The sequence below is a fragment of the Mastomys coucha genome, unplaced genomic scaffold (assembly GCF_008632895.1).
Source record: "Mastomys coucha isolate ucsf_1 unplaced genomic scaffold, UCSF_Mcou_1 pScaffold15, whole genome shotgun sequence".
In the NCBI taxonomy this organism is placed as follows: Eukaryota; Metazoa; Chordata; class Mammalia; order Rodentia; family Muridae; genus Mastomys; species Mastomys coucha.
The window spans coordinates 73,251,733-73,264,685 of NW_022196897.1; the positions used below are offsets into that span (position 1 = coordinate 73,251,733).

The following is a 12,953-nucleotide window of genomic DNA, read 5'->3' on the forward strand; positions in this document are numbered from 1 at the left end:
ACTCTTGCTGAAGAGATATTAAGTCAAATTACAGAGATGCTGGCTACTGCCAAGTTTTTTGGGCCATTATTGGACCAAAAGGTTACCATAAGAATACCATATGGTTACCATATAAGGTTACCATACCTTGCTTGTTGTTAATGTGGTTCTAAAGTATTCTAGTTGGGTGATACTGTTAGTACCTTTTAGATGCATGCATAGTGCCTTTGATACCAGGAATCCATTCCTTACCAGGAATCTATCCTTAGTCAGGGGGCAGTTAGTTAAATTATATTTCATGGCTCTGTGGGCACTGTTTCTAAAGTTTATTGAATATTTAGCAATAGTGTACGACTTTTTTCTTCTGGGCTATTACCAAAGGCAACAGTAATAGAACAAATGTTTTGTGTATCCTTTAGAAAGCTCTGGCCAACAACTCAAAAGAGAGCCTTTCATGTCTGATACTGGGTTTTTGTTAGGTGGTCTTTGGGTCTTGAAGGTACTTTTAAGACAGTATATTGACTTTAAATTTTAGACTATAAATAAGCAAGGAAGGATATTAAACATATATCTAACTATATTCTATATAAAGAAAATTCCAATACTTTGGTGTGTGGAAATTATATTTTTCAAAAAGTAAATATGCTAAAATCAAAATTTCTTTTAATTGTTGTATTTTTAATTTTTATGTTTTCCTTTACATATCCCTACTGATATATCTGAATATTTATATGATTACATATGTGTATATCTTTATCAGTAATATACATATTTATATGAATTTCAATTCATGTGGGGGAATGAAACTATTACCAATTACCTCAGATAAAGATCAGCGTTTAGGGCTTAGGTTAGACAACAAAATACCATTTATGGTACATTATTGAATATATATTTAGCATACTGGATTATACTTGAAGAAACACTACAGTAATAGATATTTTTAGCCTTATTGACTTTTATGAACATTGTTACTTAAATCAGTATTTTGTGTCTCATTGTTCTAAATCAACAAGAGAAATGTTTTATCTCCACAAACCATTTCATAGTGTCTTTTACTTCCTTGTTCCTTAAGCTAAAAATCAATGGGTACAAAATGGGAATAACCAGTGTATAAAATATAGACACCACCACTTTCTTTGTTCTAAGGAATAATGAGAGCTTAATTGAATGCAACTGAAGCTGATGGAGACATAGAACAAACTCACGGCTATAAATGGGGAGCAGAGGCAGAAAAGTCTTTATTTCTGCCTGATGTTGAGCCAATCCTCAGGATAGCAGCAACAATGAAGATGCAGGAGATCATCACAGTTAAGAATGTAATCTTCACAATGATGGTGGTGAAGACCGACAGCAAAAATTCATTAATGGAGTTGTGAACAGGACAGCTTCAACAGGAGAGGAAAGTCACAGAAGTTCCTGAGGACATTTGACCCACAGAAGGACAGTTTCATTAAGCCAATTGTATGTGTAACTGAAGTGATTAAACCTCATCTGTGATCTGAACCTAACACCAGATCAACACAAATTAATTAAGTCATACCCATTCTATAGACAAGTATTTCTCCAAGGGTTTACACTTGTTAGAAGCCATTGCAAAAAACCAAAATCTCTCTTTTTTAAGCAGTGGTACAAACAAAAATTACTGTATGGTGCATGCAGAGAATGAGATTGTCTCTCTTTTAAAAAAGAGTGCAGTAGCATTTTGGGTGCAATACTGAAGAATACCAAGCATCCACAAATGACAAAGAGCTAAGACAGTGATACATGAGTATATAGAGTTTAGGTGTTATGTCGATCAGAAAGAGCATTCATACATTCCTCAACAACGAAATGACACAGATCAAAAGAAACAATATAAATAGAAATATCTTGATTTTATCACAATCTTTCAACTCCCAAAAGATAAACTCAGTAATAAATGTGATATTGACATCTGCCACGTAAATGTGTATCTTGGTACCTGCCAATGATAAGAGATTCAGATAAATTGGCACTAACAATAGAATATTAACATCTTAGGAATTTTAAACTAGCAACATTTTCTAAAATACAGAATTATCTCCTCAGAATTATCCCCTTTGATATTCCTGTTTATATAAACATAGAAGCATTTCTTTAAAAGAGTTTATAGTGTTTGATAAACTATAAGATTGCTTTATGTTAATAACATCCATGATTAGATAAAGCAAATGTTGGATATTTAGCTCAATATTCTTTAAAATGGAACTCTTAAGTCACACAAAAACTAAAGAGAAGTTCTTGCTAAAGACAGTTAAAACCTGTGTATAAAACAAAGCAATGATGCTACAAATTTAATCTGTGTCTCCATTTTGATATTCCCAACCTATCATTTTAATAAATATAAATAGCAATAATGCAAATATATATAAAGACATACTATATGTTAAAAAGCTGAGAGATTTTAGTCAGGCAGAACCTGAGTTGTAGAACATGTGCTTACAATCATCATGAACCCATTGTCTATGACAATATTCACCTTGTATCTTTAAAATTAATTCCTTCAGACAGGCAATGGTGGCACAGGCCTTTAATCCCAGCACTTGGGAGGCAGAGGCAGGAGAACTTCTGAGTTCGAGGCTAGCCTGGTCTACAGAGTGAGTTCCAGGACAGCCAGGAGTATACAGAGAAACCCTGTCATGAAAAACAAAACAAAACAAAAAATTAATTCCATCTCTGTCTCTGCCTCTCTGCCTCTGTCTCTGCATCTCTGTATCTCTTTGTGTGTGTGTGTGTATGCATTCATATATATGTCTGTGTGTTTGTATGCCTAGTGCACGATAATCAAGCCTTCTATAAAGTCCCTTGTACTTGTTGTTTTCCATTGAACCGTGTCAAAAGCATACACCTAGCATTCAGCACTTCTGTAATACTCTTACTCTCAGACTCAGGATTCTAGTGTCTAGGAACTTTCATATTTTATATCAAAATAAACGCTTAAAAATAAAACTGATAGTCAAAACATTAACACATTTTTTATAAAGTTTATTTTCATTATGCAACCAAATTTTTAGAGTAGGAAAATCCTCACTTATTTAATCTTACTTATGAATTTCTAACGATTATTTCAGTGTTTCTATGAAACTTTTAACTTTTTGTATATATATCATGAATGCAAAGAAATATAAAATAAATATTAGCTGTTTATTTTCAGAAATGGTTTTTCATTTTGTTCAGTTTTATTTGGTTGGTTGGTTGGTTTGGATTGTTTACATTTCTGTATTCATGGTACAGATTATTGCTTTGATTATTATGTGCAATTCGAAGATTCAAATGAACATGTAAGTCTGATTTATTCTAAATGACATTACAAACTATTGATCCCTTAGTAGAGTATGTAGAATACTTCCTTATAGGTCTTAAAATTTATTCAAATGTCTCCCATTAATTATCCTGCATGATTTACAATGCAGGTGCTGTTTTTAGTACAGTGGGTACCAGTTATTCCAAAAATACCGTTTCAGTTCAACTTATTGATATTTTTCATATCTTGTTTACTTAGAGCCACAAAACTACAAAATAGTGAATGTTGCAATATATCAGTCACAGGTGAAGGTGAACCCTACTACTCTCACTAATTTCTATGGGAGCAGAAGGCATATTTCATAAGTGACACAGTAAATTTCATTAGTTCTTAGTCCTGGGCAGAAGATAACTAGATGTCATCATGTAATGCCATGTTAGATACCATCTTAAAATTCCTGTCACTTATATTATAATTAAAATTCAAACAAAGTGTCACAGTTTAAGAGGATTAAATAATGAAAATAGATAATTACACCATATCTATATTTTAATTAATTGGAATTATAACAGTAACTATTTGTTTTCAAACAGTAATTGTTACTTAATCATATGAGGTGATCTTAATGCACATTTGACTTAGCTTAACACCTTGGGTTTTATGTGTGTGTGTGTGTGTGTGTGTGTGTGTGTGTGTGTGCATGTGTATACATGCATGCATGTGTATATATATATATGTGTGTGTTTGTAAATACAAAACATATTTGATGTTTGTGTAGAGAAAGAGATATTAATGTATTTAAAGCAAAGAAGTACAAATTTATAACTTGTCTTCATTATGCAATTTGTCAAGTCTACCAGCTTGAAATCTCAACACATAATCTTAATTCTTAAAATTGTACCTAACTTATAGACTTGTATATGTAATAATCAAATAAGTGAATTTAGCTTACAAGTTAAAAAAAGGAGAAACAATTCAACATCTAAGTGACTCTCTATCCCCTGGCTTCTCTATCAGTACCTCAAACAAAAACTAGATCACTAAAAGTTCTTATTTTTAAAATGATGCCTGAATTCAGCAAATGACAAAGGTTTCAAGTTAGCAGGTTGAAATTGAAACCTATCCTCGCAGATAGAGAATCAAAATCACAGAGCCCTTGAAATGAAAATATGAGTGAGATAATTAATATAGTGTCATGAGACAAATTCAGATAATATTTTTCTGTTATATATTCACCTTGATGCAAATGGAACCATCCCTGGAGTAAATTTCTGATTCAAAGATTGTAATATACTTGATACTAAAAGTTTCTCTTTCTTTTTTCAAGGACTTAAAACACTCTCAAGAACTTAAAGGCATCCAAAAGGCCTTCTATTTTCTAAGTTTTGTAGTGTATAGAGGAATACCCAAAGGAAGCACAACATATTATTTTTGAAAACCTAGCAACAGAACCAACACAGATCTTTGCTTCTTAGTATTGTAACACATTCCTTGGGCTTCAATCACAAACAGAAAACAAACTTTTGAACAGAAATACTAGTAGATTTTATATTTTGAAGAGGAGAGTGAGATGTAACAACAGCCATTTCTTACAACATCATTGGATGATAGAAATAACATCAAGTAAAATTAACAATATTCCTAAAGTTTCTTAGTGTTTCTGTCATCTAGTTTGTACCTACTGGTGAAAGAATTTTCTGGTCATGGACTTTACCTTAAATGATATCTTGAGGGAAGCAATAAACAGTAATGTTTTAAACTGTTCTCTTACATATATATTTAAATAAGAAGTATTTTCATTGTTTAAACCTACAGCTAATTTCTTCTAAAGCCTATGTCTCAATTGTTTTTACCAATAACAAGCCATGGATGATTTTTTTCATGATTTTAATACCAAAATAGATAGTAGGAAAGTTGAGACAGGAAGATCTCTATGGTTTCTGAAATACATTGGGCTACTGTCTTAGTCAGGGTTTCTATTCCTTCACAAAACATCATGACCAAGAAGCAAGTTGGGGAGGAAAGGGTTTATTCAGCTTACACTTCCATATTGCTGTTCATCACCAAGGAAATTCAGGACTGGAAATCAGGCAGGTCAGGAAGCAGGAGCTGGTGCAGAGGCCATGGAGGGATGTTCTTTACTGGCTTGCTTCCCTGGCTTGCTAAGCTTGCTTTCTTATGGAACCCAAGATTACTAGCTCAGGGATGGCACCACCCACAATGAACCTTGCCACCCTTGATCAGTAATTGAGAAAATGCCTTACAGCTGGATCTCATGGAAGCATTTCCTTAAGGGAGGCTCCTTTCTCTGTGATAAATCCAGCTTGTGTCAAGTAGACACACAAAACCAGCCGGTGCAGCTACTATTTAGTTTCAAGCTCACCTGTCCTATAAATGAATGTCTCTATATATTATGAGAATTTATTGTAATGGCTTACAGTCTGTAGTCCAAATAACCCATCAATGGGCAGCTGTGGATGGGAAGTCTAAGAATCTAGTTGTTGTTCAGTCCCACGAAGCTAGTTGTTTAAGCTGGTTTTCTGTAGAAGTAGGTCCCAACAGATGTACTGGCAATAAGTGCAAGCAATCGAAGAAAAATGAATCCTCCTTCTGCCAATACCCTAATGTAGGCATCCAGCAGAAGGTGTTGATCTGGTTAAAGGGGTGTACCAACATGCCTAGATCTAAAACTTGCTTTGTCCCAGGCTGACAATGAATTCAGAGATCTGCTTTTCTCAGTCTCCTGCAACTAAAGCTGTGGGATACCTTGCCTGCACCTAAGATTTTCATGGCCACTATGCCTCAAGATCTTTAGGTCAAGATACAGGTCAGAAACCTGTCTTCTAGCCTCAAGATTTAGATCGGGGTGTACCCTCTATTTCTGGGTCATAGTTCATTTCAGATGTAATCAACTTGACAACCAGGAATAGATATCACAAACTCATTAGATTTTTTTAAACCATAATTAGAGACATCAAAATTATATAGCTGTTCAAAATCATTTGAATATATCTGATCTTGTACAACAGAAAGATTTATAGAATTTTTTTATGATTCAGTACAGAAATTTCTGAACATGGGCCTAAAATAAATCTATTCTATTTGGTGTGTTCACCCCAAAAAAGAAACTCATGCCTATCCATTTGCTGACAATGCCACTTCCAGATATATTTTGTGTTGAGGAATACTTTGTTTATATTGATCAAAAAAAAAGAGAGGTATTTTCATTTTGTGAAATTATTCTGATTTTTGATATATATAAATGTATAGATGTCTGTATAAGTTTATATACAATTTCACTTCACATAAGGTAATAACATGCTACTAATGTGTCAGTGATTTCTTTAGAGATCTTTGGATAGGATTTAATTTGAAACTACAATACAGTATCGGTAATCATGAAACATTGTCCTTGGGTGCATATTTTTATCATAATAAAACAGTACTCAAACTGAACAAAACCCACAGTTCCAGTTGGCTGAAACTTTATTTGATCATCAAAAGCATTATTATAAGATTCAGTGTTCCATGTCCTACTCTCAGAAACACACTGTGATATTTTAATCCAGAGAATGTTTGATCTCTATAACTCTTTTCACGGCATCTTTTACTTCCTTGTTCCTTAAACTGTAAATCAGTGGATTCAACATGGGAATCACCAGGGTATAAAATACAGATACCACCTTCTCTTGTTCTAAGGAGTACTGAGAACTTGGTTGAATATAACTGAAACTGATAGAACCATAAAATAAAGTAACAGCTGTCAGATGGGATGCACAGGTAGAGAAGGCTTTGTGTCTGCCTGCTGCTGAACGGATCCTCAGAATGGCAGCAACAATGAAGATATAAGAGAGAACCACAGTCAAAAGTGTAGTCATGGCAATGACTCCAGAGAAGACTAAAAGCAGTAGTTCATTCATGGATGTGTCAGAGCAGGACAGCTTCAGCAGGGGAGGAAGGTCACAGAAGAAGTGACTGATGACATTAGGCCCACAGAAGGACAGATTCATTAAGCCAATAGTATGTGTTAATGATGTGACAGTACCTCCTAAGCATGATCCCAATACTAGCAGAACACATATCAATTTTGTCATAGCCATTGTGTAAGTTAAAGGGTTTACAATGGCCACATAACGGTCAAAAGCCATTGCAGCCAGCAGAAAGCCCTCTGTAGTAAGTAGTGATGCAAATAAAAAATATTGCAGGATGCATGCAGAAAATGAGATAGTCTCTCTTTCAACAAAGAAGTTCAGTAGCAATGTGGGAGCAAATACTGATGAATAACAGGCATCAACAAATGACAGAGAACGAAGGAAGTGATACATAGGTGTGTGGAGTTTGGGAGTTATGTGGATTAGAATAAACATTCCCAGATTCCCCACCAAGGAAATGACATAGATCAAAAGGAACAATATAAAGAGAAACACCTTGAGTTCATCACGATCAGTCAGTCCCAAAAGGATAAACTCAGTAACACATGTGAAGTTGACATCTGCCATGTAATTGTATATCTTGGTACCTGTTAATGATAGGAGATTCAGATAAATTTGTAGCAATATTAGAATATCAGTAGCTAGAGAATTGTAAAATTCTCTACTCTGATTTTCCAGCTTATAAGCATACCAATCAAATACTCTAGATTTTTTTAAAATCACTGTTCATTTAATTTTTAATATTAAATTCTATTAGTAAAACATACTAAATTATTAGCTGAAAATTATGTTTAAGTATATAATACTTATGGCATCACTGAATGAATGCTAAACTGCATCCCATCCTCATAAAAAATGGGAAAATTCTAGTTTATAAGATCATAAGAACTGAGGGTAGAAATATAATCTATGTTTATATTGAAGTATTCCTTTATACTTTTTGAAAGTGTTAAAGAAGCCAGTGTGAAACATATGAAGACACATAATTTATAAAATGTTGTTGAGGTATTTTAGTCTAGCAATATGGCTGCCCTGGAAAGAGAACACACCCAAAGGATTTCTAGGCTTATGTGAACAGGCTGTAATGACACACCTTCAATCCATCTAGGTGGGATGCAAACATTCCCTTATTACACATTTTTAATCCCAAATAACAAAGGTAAAGTTAGTTCATCGAAAGAATCAGCCACATTTGAATGTGACATCTGGTTGAGGGGCAGATAAAGAAATACATCAGAGAATAATTTGACAGAATGACACAGATATGGGATCTATCCAACTCTCATGAAAACAGATCTGCAAGAGGTGATGTAAAAAAACAAAGATAATGAGAGAAAAAGAAGGTGCAAGAGGAGGGCAGGCAGTTTTACTGGGAAAATTTGATAGACATAGCTTAGAAAGACAATAAACTATCCACAGGTAAAGACAGAAGAAAGCAGAAAATCAGGAGCCAGAAGACTAAAACAGATTGCCAGAGTTAGTTTGATGCCAAACAGCAATTTAGTCAGAAGCCTAAAGAAGACAGTTTGAATCAGTCAACTTAGAGAGGAATTTGGGCCTGAACAGGTGAGTAGATTCAGCCAACCAGAGTTCAGAAAAGAGCTAGAAAGGATGAGTTTATTCAGTAGTAAGCCTCCAAGGCAACAACCATTTCTGGCTTGTACAAAAAGCCTCAAGAAGTGTTAAGTCATGGGGATGTACTTTTCTGGAATGCCCAAGACCTGCACACACATACATACATACACATACACACACACACACACACACACACACACACACACAAATGAGTATGGACACACTCACTCACACAATTGTATTTTGACAGTATTCTATTAAAGAGCTTAAAATCATTACTTATTCTGTGTATGTGAGTGTTGTTGTTGTTTTATGGCTATTGAATAAAAGGATTTGTGCATGATATTTAAGGCTTGTACTACTAAGCCCACTTATATGATGTATTTGTGTGTTGTTTAAGTGTATATACCGGTGGCACACATGCATGAATGTATATTTAACTGTTATAGACTAACAGTACCTAGAAGCAAAGATTTCTACAATAACACTTAGCCAGTTTAAAAAATATAATTTCAGAGAGTGGTGTTAAAGGATGTTTTTGATGTGAAATGTAAAGCATTGTGATAATTGCTCATTGATTTCAATAGAAATATTATTCAGATACTAGGCATCATTAGTTTTAACTCTTGAATTTTAACACTTATAGTGAAACAAACCTTTAAGGTATACACATAATTATTAGCAAATTGACTTTGCTACCAAGACAAACCCAGGTTTTAGAGTAGGGAGAATTTGATTACATAACAGATGCATGTCTGTCTATACATATAGTGTGTTTCCACTGAAACATTTTAACTTTATTTTACACATAAATTTCAAATTCATAAAACATAAAATACACATGAGGCATGCATTATAATAAATGAATTTCATTTTGTTAGCTGGCATTGTTTGAGATTCTTTGTTTGTTTGTTTTTGTTTTTCAAGACAGGGTTTCTCTGTGTAGTCCTGGCTGTCCTGAAACTCACTTTGTAGTCCAGGTTGGCCTCAAACTCAGAAATCTGTCTGCCTCTGCCTCCTAAGTGCTGGGATTAAAGGCATATGCCACCACTTTCCGGCAGTTTGAGATTCTTATTTTAACTGTCATGTACTATTTGAGAAAGAAATGAACATATCATTTGCCTCATTCTACATCATATTCTTTATATTTGTCCACAGTGATATGTAGGTGATTTCCTTAAACTGCCTTAAAATTAACTCAAATATTGTAACAGTTAATTTGTTATTATCTTTATCTTGCTTATGTAGAAACAGAGCCATGACAAAATATTGTCACTTAAGCAGAGTAGACACAACATATTTTAAAACTATATCATGGAGAGAACGGAGAAGTTCTCATCAGTCCTTCCAGAATGAAGGAACCCATTGAACTTAACTAGCTTTTGCTACCTCTGGCTTCATTATTTGTTAATTTTGTAATAATGTAAATTACAGTATGTGAATACTCATAAAATGTATTGTATTATAAGTACACTAAAATAAAATAATAAAAAACAAGATAATTATATAACTTCTAGATTATAGTGATATTTGAATGACAGTTTTAAGTATAAAAATTAAATTGCATTCATTTGTCCTTTGTCTTAGCACTGGAAGTTATATGACAAAAACAATATTTAGGTAGGAACTCTATACAAGAAGAAAATATGTAAGTTACAACTTATTTTCTTTTCTTTTGCTATGAAGTTTATCAGTTTAAAATTTGAACATATTTTCTTAATCACTTAATCAGTAGTTTAATCATAAAAATATGTATGTATTACCAAATAAATATTTTATTAATAATAGAATAAATACACATCACCCTATTTAAGAACTTTATGATCTCCCATTGGTTAATTTCTCTATAATTCATTATATAATGTTCTCTAAATAAAACAGAATACTAATATTTCTTACTTTTTAAATGATGCACAAATTCAGCAAATGAAAGTAGTGACACATAGAAGGAATGATGCTGAAACTTATCATTACATATAGAAGAATAAAATGTATAGAGCCCTTGTAATGACAATAGGAGGGAGAACCTTAAATTCATATCAGAAGAACATTGCAATAACACATTCTATTATATATTTGCCTTGATTAAAAATTACTCATCCCTAGAGTAAATTTCTTACTCAAAGATTTTAATATGCTCATTACTAAGATTCTCAGCATTTCTCTAGGGTTTAATAAACTCTCTAGTAGTTAATGGATCCCTCAAGACATTTTCTGAGTTTTGTAATGAACAATAGTATAGTTAAAGGAATCATATAATTTCTGAAAAAAACAATTAATCATGAACCAAAGATACAAACATAAATAACAAAAGATCCTCAGTTATCAATAGTATAGAAAGACATGATAAAGTACATTTCTATTTGACATCACTGGATGACAAAAATCACATCAAGTAAAAGCATGACCACTTATTTAGTTGCTTTAATGTTTTCCTTATCTAGCATGTATCAGCTTATGCACAATTTTTGGTTTATTTCCTCATCTTCAATCACTTTAATACAGGATTTGGAAATAATATTCCACATTCATAAAGGTATGTATATGTGTGTGTGTACATACATGTGTGTGTACATTCATATAAATATATGTTCATATATATAAGAATAAATAAATATGAATGAAAAATATATATTCATTTTGTAAAGTAAGAATTAATGTCCTGTTGACTCTATTATATTAAAAGCCAATGATGGGTAGTATCTTAGGCTATAACCTCAGCTATTGACAATAGGAAGTACAAGGCAGGAGAATGACTGTATTCTGAAAAACCTAGTATGTGAAGTGAGTTCCTACCTCAGAAACAAACAAAAAGTGTTAACAAATTTTAGACAATGAACTTTGGTGATATTCTGAGTTAGAAGAGATAATTCATTTAGGAAATGTGGCGTTTCGTGTTTTATGAGATATAATTTAATTCTAATATAATAATATGAATGAAATGATGTTTATCGGAAGGAACAATGTTAGATGTTATTTTTAGTTTATTAAGGTAGTTTATTAAGTATAAAATATCTCTCAAAATCTTTAGAATTACCTTCTGTGATTGTAAATGTCACTTTTATTTTCTCAGTTGAAGGGATGAGATGATTGCTGTACCCAAGCTTTATGAATACATGGCTTGGCCTGAGCCCAGAGCATTTAGACTTAATATTCCTAGGTTGAGACCTGGAAGTTTCTCACCTCTATACAATGTAATCTTCTAGAAGCCAGGTCCTTGAAGGTTTCAGCTTCTGGCTTCCATATGCTAACCTAGGCATATAATATTTCATCTCTGAGACTTACTGCTGTATAAACGAACCTGTTCTAGTTCTTTTTTTTGTTTTGTCTTGTTTGGTTTTTGTTTTTGTTTTTGTTTTGTTTTGTTTTGTTTTTTTTGGGAGGATTTTGTTTTGTTTTGTTTTTTGGGGGATTTTGTTTTGTTTTATTTTTTCGAGACAGGATTGCTCTGTATAGCCCTGGCTGTCCTGGAACATACTCTAGACAAGGTTGGCCTCGAACTCAGAAATTTGCCTGTCTCTGCCTCCCAAGTGCTGGAATTAAAGGCATGTGCTACCACTGCCCGGCTCCTGTTCTAGTTCTTTATGAACCCTGGTGGACGGGTTCAACTCAGCTTTTCTGGCTTAAACTACTCTCCAAGATTATTGATTCAAATTGACTTCTCTAGGCTTCTGACTGAATTGCTCTGGTTGTAAATACTAGCTCTGAGCTACATTAACTGAACTTTTCCAAACTGAACTGAGGTCAATTCATCTCAACTTCTTTGCTCTGAGCTGAACCCAATTGGACTAAAGGAACTGAGTTGACTGACTCCTCCCCATCACTGCTCTCTAAGTTGCTTCTCTTTCCTGTCCTAATAAGAATTGGGAATATCCTATCTCTGACTCATTCTGTCAAATCTTTCTCTGATCCATCATAATGTCTGCCCCTCAATAAGGTATCACTTTGGGATATTAAAAGTGTGTACTAAAGGACTCCAGCCAGAGGGATTAAAGGTGTATAATAGGTTATTTCTGCATTTCGGCTGGATGATAACTTTGGATGTGATCCCTTGACAGAACAGTCACATTGCTGGATTAACATTTTCTATAATCTTCACATCAGGATTTGTTCATAAAAATAGTAAAGTAGGACTGATTATAGTGATGTACATCTTTAATCCCTACATTCAGAAATGATAGACAGACAGATCTCTGTGAATT

At 33.4% G+C, this 12,953-nt stretch overlaps 1 protein-coding gene and 1 pseudogene across 1 annotated transcript; both read right to left on the bottom strand.

Annotated features, from left to right (window-relative positions):
* Nucleotides 1-987: 987 nt before the first annotated feature.
* On the bottom strand, nt 988-6,141 carry LOC116091690 (annotated as a pseudogene).
* A 663-nt stretch (nt 6,142-6,804) lies between these two features.
* LOC116092115 (olfactory receptor 1052-like) lies at nt 6,805-7,743 on the bottom strand. Its single transcript, XM_031373472.1, has one exon. The coding sequence runs from the start codon at nt 7,741-7,743 to the stop codon at nt 6,805-6,807; it is 939 nt and encodes a 312-aa protein (XP_031229332.1).
* Nucleotides 7,744-12,953: the final 5,210 nt, after the last annotated feature.

Excerpts from the sequence above, each read along its gene's own strand:
- LOC116092115 (XM_031373472.1), bottom strand. The coding sequence starts at position 7,743 with ATGGCAGATGTCAACTTCACATGTGTTACTGAGTTTATCCTTTTGGGA.